At 34.4% G+C, this 17765-nt stretch overlaps 1 protein-coding gene across 1 annotated transcript in view; it reads left to right on the top strand.

The window, feature by feature from the left end:
• Positions 1-17765, top strand: part of COL5A2 (collagen type V alpha 2 chain) — a 149365-nt gene that overhangs the window by 80550 nt on the left and 51050 nt on the right. The window contains exons 4-12 of the mRNA XM_030802717.1: positions 1274-1306; positions 2660-2692; positions 4097-4150; positions 8979-9089; positions 12612-12689; positions 14646-14690; positions 15648-15701; positions 16206-16259; positions 17378-17431. Coding sequence (XP_030658577.1) covers positions 1274-1306; positions 2660-2692; positions 4097-4150; positions 8979-9089; positions 12612-12689; positions 14646-14690; positions 15648-15701; positions 16206-16259; positions 17378-17431 — 516 coding nt within the window. The remainder of the gene's footprint in view (positions 1-1273; positions 1307-2659; positions 2693-4096; positions 4151-8978; positions 9090-12611; positions 12690-14645; positions 14691-15647; positions 15702-16205; positions 16260-17377; positions 17432-17765) is intronic.

The raw sequence follows: 17765 nt of genomic DNA, 5'->3' as shown, positions 1-17765 counted from the left end.
CTCAAAGTGCATGTAGATGGTGGAAAACTAAGAATGCCAGAACATTAACAGTGGTTATCTCTGGGGTGTTGACTGGGATATTTAGGGTTTTTTTTTATATTTCTTCTATTTTCAAAATTTCCTACTATGAACACATATTATTTTTATAATCAGATTAAAGGATAATATATATGAAAGGAGAAATAAACTAGAACTCATTCTTCTTTTTTTCTACATTTTAGAGATAGTTGTTAAATTCATATTCATCCTACACAATTGCCCAGTAAAAAGCATTATTTCTTAATATATTAATGGAAAGTAATACATTTTAAAAATTCATTGCATGCTTTCATGTGCTTTGCTGAGCATGTAAAGTAGACTAAGACACAACCATGACTTTGAGGAGACCAAAATCTGTTGGAAGACAAATTTTGAAATGAAGAATACAAATTAGTAAATGATTAAGTAGAAATATATAAAGCTACAATTCGTCCAATATTATTTAATCTATGTACCTGATATCATGCAATGAGGATTCAATTTCTGAGAAAAGTTCTAAGAATCAAAATAAATTCTATCTACATCTATTACATTTGCTATATCTATTATAAAAGCAACTATACTGACCTGACCCTATTTACTTACATGATAGTTTCTTAATGTTGTTTTTGATTTTCTTAGTCAATTGATTTTTTTTCCTAGATTTTCTTCAGGTATTGAGAATTATCTGAGTGGAATTATTATTTTTTCTTTCTTTTTATTAAAGATGAGCACATGCACTCATTTTTAATGCCCTTCCATGAGTACTAAAAAAGGGTGCTAGTAGTTCAGGAATGGCATCTGATTAGATCCTGAAAACTATGTGTCATATGATACAAGTGTGAAAACTTGTATATATTAATTTATATTAATTTTTACATATTACAATTTCTGGCTCTTTTTGTGTTTTCAGTCTTTCAGTGGTTTTTCCTCTGGTGCTTTGTCTTTACATCTTTTTGTTGCAAGTATTTTGTGCTCTAGTCAACTCTGGATTTGATCTATGTAAAAACTGAAGCAAAATAGCTTTACATATTTCACACATTGGATTTTTTTTATGTCTTTCAGGTGAGCAGTAATATTTTAATGAATAATATCTGACTATCCTAAAAATTGTTAACTTTCTTTTTGCAGTTTTTTGCATTTCTTACATAGAAATTCCCCGTGTTTACATGGCATATTCTAGGGTCACATGTTTTTGCCCAGCAAGCCATTATATTGTGCTAATTGAACTTTTAAATTGTTTTTAATATCACAGGGACAAAAGGGAGAACCAGGATTAGTGCCTGTTGTAAGTATATGTATAATCATTGTTTCCTTGTACCTTAAATAAACTTAGCTTATAGTATAATTGTATATTATTGCTTATATACATACTTTCAAAAATAAATTAGTTATTTTAAAAACAAGTTTTTAGTATAACACAAGCAAACCAGAACAGATTAGTTATTTAATACAATATTTGATATTCTGTGTTCCTGACTTTTATAGTCCCATGACTAAAGGTAGAAAGTCATTGTTTGAAAAAGTTAAATATATTACATGTAGATATACACTGATAGTTAATATTAGTACTAGTTAGTATAGTAGTTTATTGTACCACACTTCTGGAAATACGTCATGCCCTGATCCTGATCAAAATTCCATGTTGCATAAGAATTCCTAAGACTTCTTTAAACTTGTAAATGGATCAAGAAGTATATTACTAAACAGGATTAAAGCTCTTTAACTACCATTCTCTTAGGTTTCATTATTTTTTTATTTTTATTTTTTTGAAACAGAGTCTCGCTCTGTCACCCAGGCTGGAGTGCAGTGGCATAATCTCAGCTCACTGCAACCTCCACCTCCCAGGTTCAAGCGATTCTTGTGCCTCAGCCTCCCGAGCAGCTGGGACTACAGGCGAGAGCCACCATGCCTGGCTAAATTTTGTATTTTTAGTAAAGACGGGGTTTCACCAGTTTGGCCGAGCTGGTCTTCAACTCCTGACCTCAAGTGATCCACCCACCTTGGCCTCATTCTCCTAGGTTTTAAAGGTGTTATCATCAGTCTGTCAAGACAAAAAGAATATGCATGTTGATTTATTTAGCAGTGTTTACATTCTTTATTTGCCTTTAATTGGCTTGTGATTTTTTTAACAGAGATTACTTAAAAATTAAATAATTCATATTGTGTTATTTAATTTTAAAAAGCATTTATGTGTGCTTACTATGTCTTAGGTGTTAAGTGCTTTACAAATAGAAATATTTATTTATTTGTCTTCATAACTCTATGAGGGAGGTAATTACATAATCATCACTACCATTTTACATTTAAGTTTCCACTTAAGATTTTTAAGAACAGAGAGGATAAGTAATTAGTCCAAAGTCACACATCTGATAAGGGGTGGTGTCGGGATTTGAACCCAGGCCTCTTGGCTCCAGTGTTGGTGCTCTTTATCATTATGCCAGCACTGCCTCCCTATATTAGAGTTAAAACTAGATAATATCTTAAATCTTAAGGAGAGGAGGAAATGGGCATCAATTGACAACATCCATTTGTTAAAAAAATTACTGTGGTTTTTTTTGTTATTCTTATTTGTTAGTATTGACCTCTCTGAATATCTGCAAAAGCTTTACCTTTACAACTTTTCTTGTTTATTGTTTAGGTAACAGGCATACGTGGTCGTCCAGGACCGGCAGTAAGTAGTTTCTCCCAGTATTCATGGTACTCTTGTATTCCTTGAGATACTGAAAATCTTTACAGATATTATATCCATGAGAAGATAAAAGAATTAAACAATGATACTTGGTCTCTTAAAATATTTTGTCTTAAACCATCTTCAAGTTAGACATTCCTTTGCAGCAAAGAATGGTAGATAAGGGATCATTTTATTCTGAAACTGAAGAATCATTGTTAGTCTTGCTATTGGTTATTTAAAAGGCAAAACACTTTATTGTTACATTTGTTAATTTTACTGTGACTTTGTTCACTGAAATTAGGGCATACTTGTGTGTCGTTTGACTATGATTAATGGTGGGCTAGTTTTACCTGCTTAATAAAATTAAATTATATATTGCAGTAGAATTTGAGAAATCATACAGCAGGAGAGCGTATTTATGGCTTAGTATAAAAGACTAATTTTTTTAAGTTTGGATTATCAGCAGTGTTCGTAACATATACACACACTTCATGTAAATGTTAAACACATCAAATCAACTTATATAAAATACTAAGTCAGCTTTAATGGACTCACTCTGGTTCTTCTGAAGCCCTCACTTTTAAATGATGCTATATGTTGGATTGAGTAAATACACAATATAATCTTCATACCTCAGTTTAAATCCTCATTTAAAGAGAAACAAAGTCCCCCTGGCAACAGCCGTTTCCCAGGGGGGAAAAAACACATTTTAAGATATCAGCACAATAACACCACTTTTGAAATATAATAGTCATTTGTTATTTAAGGGAAAAGTAACTGTAATTAAGAATTGGAAATTTCTAAGTGGGTTTTAAACATACAAGGGAAGTAATGCAATATTCTAAGTAAAGTAAAAAGAAAAGATGCTTGAGTGTACATAAAGCAGTACTGTAGTAGGCTAAGAGGCTTTCCTTTCCATTGCTTTCATCAGCAACTTGAACAGTGATGAACATTTTGGGGTATCATGTACCAATTTGATTTCATACAGTCCCTGGAAGAATTTATAATTTGTATTTTGCACATTTATGTAATTTTCAAAATCAGAATTGTAAGTTTTTGTGCTCAGAGTTTAGTGGCAAAGGCTTTACTTGGGAAAAGACAGCAAATATGATCCTTAATAATTTGCAATTACTAGTCAAGCTAATCTATTTCGCTCACTATGCTCCATGATGCCATAATGTGCACTAGTTCTTCATAGGTCTTTAAATGTCACTGATAACATAAACAACCCTTCTAAGTGTACAGAACTTTTATATGCCCATGGCTTTATTCTCTATAGTCTTCAACTGAACTGAATTAAGTGTGGTATTTCTGTTTTCCAATTTTCTTTTATCAAGTAAACTTTTAAAAATTCAATAAGGAAGTATACATTTTTGCATGCATAATCATCATTTTCTGTTTTAGGGACCTCCAGGATCACAGGGACCAAGAGGAGAGCGAGGGCCGAAAGGAAGACCTGTAAGTTGACAGGAGGGCTCCTTGTGGGGAATGTATAGCCAGTCAGTTTACACTGTGTTCTCTGAGTGTAGCAAGAAGCTGGGAGCACTATTCCTCTTTCACCTCCATTAAATGTTACAAAAATACAATAATAATTGTATATTATCTTATTAGATAACACAAATGATATTTCCTTGTCCCTTATGAGGTCAAATCAAAATAAAGTAGAACTTAAGGAAGCATAATTAACCTATCATGAGTTTCACTCATGAGTAAGCAATGCCAAGAATGCACTGTTGAGATAAAACATCCAAGTTATGTGATCTGTGATTGCCACAGGAATAACCAAGCTGGATACGGGAAAAAGTTGTTAGAGGATAAGATTTTCTTTCAAGTGGTTGCACAACAAGTTTATTTCCCAGGTAGCATTCTGCCTTTTTCACTCAGCAGCCACTGCAGAGAAGCAAAGGAGTAATTTTAAAAATCAGCAATCCTATTACCAGACAAGTGAAATACCTTTACAATAACATAGTGACCTCAATATCTTTGAGATAAAACATGAGGATATTATGTAATATATACCAAAGGTTTTCTTTTATTACCTATCCGCACAGAATACATATTGTTCTCAAGTGTTAGGGTTACAACTTTGTTGTTGTTGTTGTTGTTGATGGAGTCTCGCTCTGTTGCCCAGGCTGGAGTGCAGTGGCACGATCTCGGCTCACTGCAAGCTCTGCCTCCCGGGTTCATGCCATTCTCCTGCCTCAACCTCCCGAGTAGCTGGGACTACAGGTGCCTGCCACCATGCCCAGCTAATTTTTTGTATTTTTTAGTAGAGACGAGTTTCACCGTGTTAGCCAGGATGTGATCCGCCCGCCTCGGCCTCCCTACAACATTTTTTCGTATATATCACTTCTAAAATCTAAAGTCTTTCATATATTAAATGACTGTATTCATTTGTATATTGCTCCCATTATCCCATGTTTCAATTAGAAAATTTTGTTTGTACTGTTTAATTTTTTCTCTGATGATATCTATTAAAACTCTCAGTAGATTTTTATCCTTTTAAATGTATATTTATCCGTATTGAAATGGGAAGATTAGAAGATAAGGAAACAACAGACAACTTTGAATATATAAATGAGGATAAAATATATTTTAGATCATATGCCTAGGAACTCTTGCCACTAGTTTCATCCTTGTTACTACATTATCCTTCTACTCATTTCACCTCATATATAGTATGATGTCAGTACTTTTTCTTAAATGGGGCTACACTATGGATGGTATTTGCAGGCATGTAGGTGCAAAGCAGTGCCCCAAGAGTTTGGCCATATCCATATAGGTGAGCAGCAAGGCTGTGTTCAGATTATTTTATGCCCCATTCTTCACTGTGGTTGTATTGAATTTTCTCACTAATGTTGGTAGCTTAAACACTGCTGTAGGTCTCCAGATGTCTGTCCTAGATTTAGAAAGACAGAAATAGGTAGAAAATAATATCAGTTGGGTGGAGGATGGGTGGTCATGACAGAAAAACAAGATTTTGCATTGGTGTATTTGTACACTACAAGTAATTGATAACATTGGGTCCTAAGTCTAGGTAGAAGTTGTTGTGGGACCGGACTTCCAGAGTTCCTGGTTAAGATCCAAAGAATCTACGCCCCAACCCTTCTCATTTATTTTCCCTATTTGACTTTGTGATGTGGTCAATTTCCTATCTTGGTTAGGCCTGAGACAATCAATGTGAATTGGGTATAAGTGTGTGCGCGTTGTGTGTGTGTGTTTGTGTGTGTGTGTGAAAGAGCGAGAGCAGGGCCGGGGTAGATTTTTAGGAGGAATCAAGTGAGACAACCCTGGCAGATATCCAAGTAGGAAATCTGTTCCTCTCTTAATCCTAGCAAAGAGATAGCATGATGGTAAGTGTTTAACAACTCTTTTAATGCCCGCCTACGCCGATTTCAAGATATGAAATGATGTATAGCTTTGCATGAAATGATGTATATGAAATGATGGGCATGATGTAACAGAATGCCCATAGTTAGAATGTTTTGCCTCATGTCTCAAGCCTTCTAGGAGCTGCTTAGCTGGACTAAAATTATGGCTGTCACAATATCATAAATATCATTCCCCCCACCCCCGCAATTATATTACCATCAAACAGTACAGAAGGCTCACAATGTGCAGCATGGTTTCTCACTGTTAACACTATTGATATTTTAGGCCAAATAATTCCATATGCATTGTAGGAAGTTTTGCAGCATTCCTGGTATCCACCCACTAGATGCCAGTTGAAACTGCCATCCCCCATACAATTGTGACAGTTAAAAATGTTTCTTGACATTGCCAAATCCAGGCAAAATAGCTCTGGACTGAGAACTAGTATGTCAGTAGTTCAGTATGAGATACTCCCACAAAACCTTCAGGAGTAGCCAATGATTTTCATGACTGTCTCTCATCACACATCCTCAGTTTTAAGTGTATTGTTCAGATAACTTCATAGTGACAAGCTAGCAACCTGTCAGGAGATGGACCGTCAATGACGTGCTAAGTTCTAGTTGCACATGACACTTAACCACTATTGGTATGTTTCTTGATCTGTAAAATGGGAAATATACTAGATCTTAATATCTATAACATTTATGTGTGTGTGTGTGTGTGTGTGTGTGTGTGTGTGTGTGTGTGTGTGTGTGTCAGAGAGAGAGAGAGAGAAATGAAAGAAATGAAGTTCTTGACAGTTCCCGGTCATTCGTCTTTTCTACTTGTGGATGTTTAAACATCGCCACCTAGTGGCAACCTCAAAGTACTTTTTTATTGTAAATTACTGCGGAGATAGTTGAGTATCTTGGAAATGGAAGGGAATGATAATAAATGTAACATTTACCTTAACATAAGAATTATGTAATTCAGCTCACTTGGAGATATAAAAATAGATACTTTTAATGAGCTCCCAAATTCTAATTTGCTTTTGATATTTACCAGTAAACATTCTTGTGTTCACTTAATTTTAGATAATTTTTATAAAAGTTTTTATTAATTTTAATCTTAATTTGTGCAACAGTAAATTTCATAAGCTACTTAGAGGGGATTCCATGGAGGCATATAATGAATCATGAAGTCAATGAAAACAATCTTAGGATCAGACTTTGAAATATGAAGTGTTAATTACAGAAGAATGGAGAAAGTCACAATCTCTTTGGAGGACTAATGGATATTTCACAAACTTATCTCCACTCCTGTTGACAATAAATGTAGTTTTGTGTGTGTCTCTTTGGAACTCTCATTGGGAGCAGAGATTATGCATTAGTTCACTTTTTGTATATAATAATATCTGGTTATTAATTAGCAATTGAACATTGCAAGAACAGAATCAGAGTTTTCTACACAAGGCTGTATGAATAAACCAGACTATTATTTTGTCTATGCTGCCATCTACATATCCAGTTCATGTTACTCACATTCATATGATCCAGGAGTCCTAGAGAACAATTGAAATCAGCCTCTGTTATGTATAATGAAGTGTGAAGTAAATTGTTAGTAGTTTAGGAGTCAGAAAAGTTTTGATTTTTAAAAACTGAGAATAATTTTCTAAGATATCATTTTTTAATATAAGTTTTTCAGGCTAAGTATTCTACTTCTATTTAATAGATGAATTTGCTTGTTTGTCCCACTACTGCAAGAAGTAAATATGTCTATATAAATGTTTAAATATATTAAAATAATTAAATTTCTGAATAGCTATGATGCCACCCTCCCCAAAACCATCATATACAAACTGCCGCCTCCGCCGCCTGAGCTTGTCCTGTGTTTGCTCCCTCTGCACTATCAGCTCCTATTTGAATTGTTTACTGTGGTCCCATAGGTATTCTCATGTTTAAGCATGGGAGTTCTTTTTTTGACTATTAAACTTCATTTACCATATTTCCCTTGATCCCTGCTTATAATTATAAAAAGCATATTGTCTTATGACTTTTTGGTCCTTTCTTTTTAAAGCCTGTCAAGATTCTTTAGGGTTAGGGAGCCAGAAAATACTTAACTAACCTTGTGGGAATGATGAGGTTAGAGGACGGAGCATTTCCAGAACTGAGGACGTGGCTGTTCCCCAAGCTGCCTTCAGAATGTGGGTTAGGAGAAGGGTGGAATTTGGCAGCTAGAAATCATTGCTCACTTCTCTGAGAACTTAGACTTGGCTGGGTCACAGTGCCTTTGCCTCTAATTTCTCAATGGTCTAGTCTTCCTCTGGGGGTGGGAAGGAAAATAAAGTGTGCCAGGCTTAAAGTATTAAAGAGGACTGAAAGGTAACAATAGAATATGCATATATTGAGTGTCCAGTATGTACCAGGAACTATGCAAAGCATTAAACAATTAGATAGAAAATCTCTACAAACTCCAATCAAGAGATTCTTGAATTTTGGGGGGAAGGGAGAAGTTAAGCAGACATATACATAGTTAACTGTAATCCAATGACAATCCACTGTAATTTCACTGACAAAGCGAATTTATAATTGTTGATCAAATACCCTTGCACGGCAAAAACTCAATCAAATAAGGAAGTTCACTTTAGAATACTGTTGAACTGAAAATTTTAAAAATAATTATTCTAAGAATGCTGATTTCTGGGTATTTAACATACCAGATAAAATTCTCACCCAGACCACATCCGAATGGTGGAAGTTCAGACCTATGCTGAAATCAGTAGTGACGTGGTTGATGAAATTACTCTAAGTGGCTAGATTGCCATTTATTTTTAAAATAATAAACACTCCCTTGCCATTAAGAAGTCTGTGCCTTTAGCTTTCTACTAAGTGTATATTTGGCAGTGGGTTCTAATTTTAACTGGCTTGTTTTCCAGGGCCCTCGTGGACCTCAGGGAATTGATGGAGAACCAGGTGTTCCTGGTCAACCTGGTGCTCCAGGACCTCCTGGACATCCGTCCCACCCAGGACCCGATGGCATGAGCAGGGTGAGTTGTGTGCATTGTTTAATGTCACGTACAGGTCATGTTTTAAATTATTGATATATTGTTAGGATTTTAAATTGTGTCAGTTCAGATATTAACACTTGACTGTAAGAGCAGTTAAGTAAGGTCAACACTGCTATGGACAATAGAACTAATAAACCCACAGGGAATTGTTGGAAAAATTTGAAGAAGTATTTTCTAAAGTACTGCTTCAAATTGTTTGTATTTCTCAATGTCAGCTCTGGACTCCATGTGCTTTGTTTTTTCTACTGATTCTAAAGAACCACTGCTTTTGCCCCCTTTACGTGAAATGAGAGATTTATCTGTCCTGTTCTCTAGGCTCAGAATGCCAACAAAATCTGCTCCGTATCCTCCACAAGAGAGGATGACACATCCATGATGAGAGATATGAGAAGGCCATTGAGTTGACACTAAAAATGACACCTAATTATTTCTTCAATTTTAGTTTTTTTACTTGAAGTAAAGTCAAACAAAATGTCTTTCAATACTGACTTCTTTGAATTGTTAGTGTCAGACATAGGGGATTTATGAGTACAGGCAAACCATGGAGATATTGTGGGTTCAGTTCCAAACCACCTCAATAAAGTGAAATACTGCAGTAAAGTGAGTTATGTAAATTTTTTTTGTTTCCCTGTGCATATAAACTTATGTTTTTCCACAATATAGTCTGTTATAAAGTGTGTAATAGCGTTATGTCTAAAAAACAAGGTATATTCCTTTATTAAAAATACCTTATTGTTAAAAATTGCTAATAATCATCTGACCTTTCAGCAAGCCATAGTCTTTTTGCTGATGGGGTGTTTTGCTTTGATGCCGATAGTTGCTGATTAATAAGGGTGGTATTACTGAAGCCTGGAATTGCTATGGTAATTTAAAAAATAAGACAACAATGAAGTTTGCCATATCAAAATCCTTTGTTGTCATTTCAACAATATTCACAGTATCTTCACTAGGAATAGATTGCATCTTGAGAAACTACTTTCTTTGCTCATTCATAAGAAGCAAGTCCTCATCTGTTAAAGTTTTATTATGAGATTACAACAATTAAGCAACATCTTAATTATAATTAATTATAAGGCTCTACTTATAATTCTAGTTCTGTTGCTATTGGCATCATATCTGCAATTACTTCCCCCATTACAGTCTTCAGCCACCAAAATTCATTCGTGAAGGTTGGAATCAACTTCTTCCAAACTTCTCTTGAAGCTTATATTTTGACCAATCAAGAATGTTCTTAATGGCACCTAGAATGATTAATCCTTTCCAGAAGATTCTCAATTTATTTTGACTATTATATTCTTAAGTAATAAGATTTAAAAGTTGAAATTTATTTAGATCCATGGGCTGCAAAATGGTTTTTGTATTAGCAGGCATGAAAACAACATTAATATCCTTGTATAGCTCCATCAGAACTCTTATGTGACCTAGTGCATTGTCACTGAGCAGTAATATTTTGAAAGGAATCCTTTGTTTCTGAGCAATAGGTCTCAATAGTGGGCTTGAAATATTCAGTAAACAATGCTGTAAAGGCTGTAAACAGATGTGCCGTTATCCAGGCCTTGTTGTTCCATTTATAGGGTACAGGGAGAGTTTTATCTTAATTCCTAAGGATGCTAGGATTTCCATAATAAGAAATAAACACTGGTCTTAGCTTAAAGTCTCCAGCTACATTAACCCCTAACAAGAGAATAAGCCTGTTCTTGGAAGCTTTGAAGCCAGGCATGGACTTTTTCTCTCTAAAAATGAAAGTCCTAGATGGCATCTTCTTCCAATAGAAGGCTGTTTTGTGTACATTGAAAATCTATTGTCGAGTGTAGCCACGTTCATCAATGATGCTAACTTGATCTTCTGGATAACTTGCTGCAGTGTCTACATCAGCATTTGCTGCTTCACTTTGCACTTTTATAGTATGGAGATGGCTTCTTTCCTTAAACCTCATAAACCAACATTTTCTAGCTTCCAGCTTTTCTTCTGCCACTTCCTTGCTTCTTTCAGCCTTCACAGAATCGAAGAGGGTTAGGGCCTTGCTATAGATTCGATTTTGGGTAAGATAATGTTGTGGCTGGTTTGATCTTCTATCCAGACTACTAAACCTTTCGCCATATTAGCATTAAGGCTGTTTTACTTTCTTATTATTTGTGTGTTTACTGAAGTAGTACTTCTAATTTTTTAAGAACTTTTCCGGTGCATTCATAAGTTGGATGACTGGTGCAAGAGGTCTAGCTTTGGCCTATCTTGGGTTTCAACATGCCTTCCTTACTGGGCCATTTCTAGCTTACAATGTAAAGTGAGAGATGTGAGACCCTTTCTTTCACTTGAACATTTAGAGGCCATTGTTGGGTTATTAATTGACCTAATTTTAATGTTGTTGTGTCTCAGGGAATAAGGAGGCCCATGGAGAGGAAGAGAGATGGGGAACACCTGGTTGGTAGTTATTGATCAAGTTTATTGTCTTGTATGGGCATGATTCAAGGCACCTAAAACAATTACTTTAGTAACATCAAAGATCACTGAACACAGATCCTTATAACAGATATAATAAGAACAATAATGATATTAAAGTATTATGAGAACTACCAAAATGTGACACAGAGACACAGAGTGAACACATGCTATTGCAAACATGGCACCAGTTGTCTTGCTTGGTGCAGGGTTGCCACAAGACTTGAATTTGTAATAAACATAATATTGGTAAAGCACAGTAAAATGAGGCATGCCTGTAGATTGAGACCTTAACAAAGAGACATATGAAGCCTGAATATGATTTTTGCTTTACAAGAGTTCATACACATTTTTCTCAACAGATTGTAGAAGAAATTGCCAATTTATTTATAAACAGTACACACATTCTTTTCCACCAAAATTTGGAAACTAATTTGACTACTAAAATGTATATGAACAATTTTGGTCACTTTGATTACTAGGGTTTTTTAATTGTGAAAGAGAGTAGGTCAAACTGTTTCCAAACTTGGAACATTCAGGGATTCATTAAAAGGACTATAAAAGTTTTATCAACTTACATAAATATAATTTAAAGTTTACTGGGCATTGAAAAAGAAAGAATATCATCCAAAAGTAGTCCAAAATGGAACCTGGAATCTTTAGGACAAATGTTTTAAAGGCATCTTTTAGGCTTTGTTTAGATGTTTGGCGTCTCTAACCGTGGGAAGAAATCAGTTAAAGAGACTTAAACCTGCAATCAATTAGACTGGCTAGTGCTTATCAGAACAGTCCGTGCTTTTATCAAGTATCAGACATTTGCCCTGTTTCAGAAATTGCTCTGGAGCATCATACCTATAAAATACTCTGGGAAAGAATGGTCAATCAAAGCACAAACAATCAAAACAACTTAAGTCTTTTTCCAGGCTTTAAAGTCAAGCACTTAGAATGATTCTCAGAAGAGTCATTCTGTAAGAATTCCAGAAAGTGTACGTTTATCCATATGAAAAGGATGTTGATGTATGTCTTTTACTGTAGAAATAATGTCAACATATTGTTTTACAGCCGTTTTCAGCTCAAATGGCTGGGTTGGATGAAAAATCTGGACTTGGGAGTCAAGTAGGACTAATGCCTGGCTCTGTGGTAAGCATAAATTTTACTGATCATTGAAGTACTTCAGTGAAAAAAATTATTTTAAAAAGAGAATCTTGAGTTAACTAGTCAAAGAATAACATGCATCTTCTTAAATGCACTCATTCATTCATTCATTCAATTTATTTATTTACTCTACTGTGTGCCAGTTAAAAGCCCAGTGTGTTTCAATCATAATTATGCAAAGTGTTTGCTGACATTAATAAAGGTCTATCTGTACATTTTATTTAATATTGGAAGAAAATAAAGGAGCTTAAGACATATAACCACAACCACAATAATAAAACCTATACCTTTATAAATAAAAAGCAAAACTATTTTATGGTGCTCTTAGAAACAGTGGTTTGGTAAAATTTTAAAATGAGATGTTTTGCTATTTTCATTTTTATTATTTTCTACTTAATATCCTCTGGCTGCCTTATTCCAACAGCTCTATGGTTTCCTGGCTGAGTCTTCTCAATATTCTTACCCTCTTTTGAATTTCTTCAACATCAGACAGACTCCCATTTTTTTCCTGGATATTTGGAGCAATGCACTTTTATTGAATAAATTAACACTTTTAAAACCAACTCTCCTATGTTTTATTGCTCATAACATAGTTCAAAATAATTCCAGGTTAATAGAATTTCAGGCAATAAGAAGTGCAAAATCAGACCTCATAGATAACCACCCCTTCTATCCATCTTTAAGGCCAGCATTGTGAGCATTTTAAATATTATTTGTATATTTTTAAAGTTACTAGTAATATGGCATCATTTAGTGGTTCTATTGGAAATTTTTTTTTGCGTTGCATGTTTTTATCCATTTGGAGTTTAAATTACATACGTGTGGTTTTTTTTTTAAATGGAGCTTTTCTTACTATATGTTCCATTCAAAATAAAAAATTAAAATCTTGCCATAAGAATAAATTTGATTTTGGCTGGGTGCGGTGGCTCACACCTGTTCTCCCAGCACTTTGGGGGGCCGCGGTGGATGGATCACAAGGTCAGGAGATTGAGACCATTCTGGAAGATTGAGACCATTATGGCTAACACGATGAAACCCCGTCTCTACTAAAAAAATAAATAAATACAAAAAAATTAGCTGGGCATGGTGGCGGGCGTCTGTAGTCCCAGCTACTCGGGAGGCTGAGGCGTGAACCCGGGAGGCACAGCTTGCAGTGAGCCGAGATCGCGCCACTGCACTCCAGCCTGGGCAACAGAGCGAGTCTCCGTCTAAAAAAAAAACAAAAAGAATAAATTTGATTTTAATTTATTTTACTTTTTAAAGTATGATATTTAAAAAATAGTAATAGACATATAATAATAAATGTTCTAAAATCGCATTTTTGTTTTCTTCCTTTTGTTATGCCTCAGTGGAACGATTTCATGTTTAAATGAGGAAAGCCTGTGTGGATAGTTTCAATCTATGTTGTGAAAGAAAGAAATCACCCGGGAAACTCAGTGCCCCAGATCGTTTTCAACTCATATTTAATATAATCTAGTTATTATTGTTGATGTTTCATAAACTTTTAATTCAACTTATTTATTTAAATTATAAGAAATTTATTTAAATTATAAGAATTATCTGCTGTGAATCTGAAGAATTAAATAGGCAGTTTGAGAACTAACTTAGGTCTGCCAAGATTTTTCTTTAATCGGATGTTCTTAACAGAACCATCCATTAAACATGCAAGTGTTCTTGTTCTAAAGACATTGGGTGTGTACAGGCATATGGCTCATTTCTCTTTATAACACTGAAGTTATGTATAAAATCATCCCAAATGTTGTCCAAGCTTTAATCTCCTTGAATTTAGCTGCCTTCCAAATGAGTACAGATGGAGAATGTCATCATCCCCCTTTGTCAAAGCTTCACTTTTCCAGATTCTAGAGATGATTCAACATTTTTGAAATATTTGACCTAATTGTCATGAGTACTATGCAATGTTTCTCCTCATTTGTTTTTAAGGGTCCTGTTGGCCCAAGGGGACCACAGGGTTTACAAGGACAGCAAGTAAGTCTCTTTATAATTAAGTTACATGCTGTAGGAAAAAGATACACACACACATATATTACATAAGGTCTCTGTGACATGACTGCTTTTGGCTGGTTTTAAAATTTTATATTGTAATGCTCACTTCAAATAGGATATATTAAATAGTTTTTTATTTAGAAATATATGCAGCATGTTTTTGCAAAGTTTATTGGGATAAATTTTTATCATCTGATTTCTTTATGTGACTGACCTTCGATAACAAAATTACATGCCTTTGCGTCTGAAGTAAGAAATTCATTATGTTATGTCATGAAAATGTTCACAATTGGTTATATGCCAACTCTGAAGCTATGAAATCAGATCATAAGAGGCAATCCCCATGTGGTATTATTAGAAATAAGAATCAAGATGTTTGTTCCATGGGATCTTTAGGAAGAATATAATACAATATACTTTTAAAATGCCTATCAGATACCAGTAAAATAGTGATGTAGAACTATTTTTATTTTTTATAGCAATTTAACAGGCATCAGGAAATAATATTTTAAAAGAAAGAATGAAAATAACCTTTAGTTCAGTCAAGGTTACCACATTGTCATTATCATGTGTGTGGAGTTTTACTTCAAGCTATCAGTGAATAGAAAAGGTGGTTGATGATGGTGATGATGATGATGTTGATGAGGAGAACTGCCATTGATGGAGCACTCATGCACTCTGTGCCAGCACTATTCTAGGTTCTTAACATACATTAATTACTTCAGCAGCCATAACAGCCTAATAAAGTAAGTACCAATATTATTCTGATTTTACACATTAGGAAACAGTTACAGACAGATTAAGTAACTTGCCCAAAGTCACACAGCTGGAAGATGGCAAAGCCAACTGTCTGAATGATTACACTGTATATTGAGAGAGTACAGGGTTTAATATTCTATTTTTCCTTGGTTTGTATATATACTTTGTTCTCAATTGTAGGGTGGTGCAGGACCTACAGGACCTCCTGGTGAACCTGGTGATCCTGGACCAATGGTAAATGTCAAGTAAGCATGTAGACCCAGTTACATTTGGGTCCACCATTATAATGATGTCAAATATTGAGTTATTTATCTTCCCAGGTCCTCCCTAATGTAGGAAGAAATAACAATCCAGTTTGGGAGTCCTGTTCTATGAACTGTTCTTAAGCTGTATGTTTCTCGTAGCAGAATATTTAAATTCAAAGACTATTTAAATATATTTATTTAAATTTAAAAATTCAAAGATATTTACATTCAAAGATTATGATCATTAGACAGTGCTGAGAGATTTGCTTTTGTGCAATTATACTTTTTTTCTTGTTGAGCACATGATCTGGGGATGCAACATAAAATTCAAACCATTAATAAAACTATTTTCTCTGTCTCAACAATATTTATCATTTTCATTTGTTTCAATAATATTTTGACATTTCATTTTGTCTCAATAATGTTTTGAATTATATTACTGGCAAGTAAACGTAAATATTCTTTTTTTCCTTTTGTTTTGTTCTGTTATTAGGGTCCGATTGGTTCACGTGGACCAGAGGGCCCTCCTGGTAAACCTGGGGAAGATGTAAGCTACCTTTCCTCATTTTTCATTCAGGTTTTGAAGAGGCGAAGGAGTTACAATGTTAACAAGAATGTTCTGTATTAATTTCCATTACATTTCCCCACACTTTTAGCTTGCATTAAATTCATTGTAAACAGGAGCACTCAGAATGGAATTTTGCAAATATCTAAAAGGGCTCTTAATTTGCATAGTATTATGTTATTAGGTACTACTGTCTCTTCCTGAATTCCCTGTGTTTTTGTTAAGATTTCTCCATTAGATGCTAGGCTTGTTGTCACAGTAGCAACAACCTTTCCTAGTGGAACCACTGAAATTACCTGAAAGAGAAATATATTGCTCTAATGGCAATACATCATTATGAGGTCTTATTTAAAAGGAAATTTTAAAACGTGTTAGTAGTATAGTGCCAATATGGCTCCCCAATGATGAAAAAATGATTTCTTTGATTGGATTTTTAATTAAAGTTAAGACCCAACTCCAGATTTTAACATTAAGAACATGTAATCAGAGAACAGTGTGCAATAGCAGACTTACATTTCTAGATTCTTAGTTGTACCAAAGTTGAGGATCAAATTATAGGTAGGCCATTAATTTCTATATGATACTAAACCAAGTATTAATAAATATTTTCTCTTTGTGAGTCATAAGATTTATTTAAACAGGTTACACTGAATTTGGCCATAGAGCACATATTTCTGGTAGTCCTTTCTTTTTAACCACAGGAAAGAAATAGAAAGTAGTATTTTAAGAAGCAATACTTTAATTCAGTGTCATGTGATCATATAGAATTCTATAGTATATATCCTATAGCATACGTGTATGTTTATGTGTATAAATTTTGATGTTCATAAAATAGTGAGCTAGATCAGACCAGGAAAATTTCCAACAATTTATTCTTCTGGGTAAATTAATGAAAGCCACAGACTAACTTGATAGAATGGAGTACTATCAGGAATATAAGGAATGGAGTCTATTTTTACTTTACTTTTTGCACCGTTTAGAGAACTGCACATTAGCTTTCTAAAGAAGACTGTTTTATTAGTAATTTATTTATCATTTAGTTTCAGAGAACCTTTTAATCACTTTTGCCTCCGCAATCTCCTACATTTTTTTCCATAAAGGGTGAACCTGGCAGAAATGGAAATCCTGGTGAAGTGGGATTTGCAGGATCTCCAGTAAGTTTATACTCAACATAAAGGCAAACTTTGAAAAATAAAGAACATTGAATTAAATCACAATTCTCTGTATGCACATGTATCAGGCACTAAGTAAATGGAGACAAACAAGCATTGTTTGTTTCCGTAAAAATGTAAAATGTCACAGGACATTTTGCCAGAGTGATTGTTAACTCCAGTTGTCTGCTTTGCATTGGCACCATAAATAAGCCTTCTGGAGCTAGAGAAGTATATTGAACATAACATGAATGCTCTCCAAACTGAGTATCAAATATTAAGAAAATTCAGAAAAAAAGTTGTTTTTTTTTTCATAAAATGAGTTACCAGCTTGACC

The sequence above is a fragment of the Nomascus leucogenys genome, chromosome 22a (assembly GCF_006542625.1).
Source record: "Nomascus leucogenys isolate Asia chromosome 22a, Asia_NLE_v1, whole genome shotgun sequence".
In the NCBI taxonomy this organism is placed as follows: Eukaryota; Metazoa; Chordata; class Mammalia; order Primates; family Hylobatidae; genus Nomascus; species Nomascus leucogenys.
The sequence above is the reverse complement of the archived record's forward strand: the minus strand, read 5'-3'. Positions and strand labels throughout refer to the sequence as shown.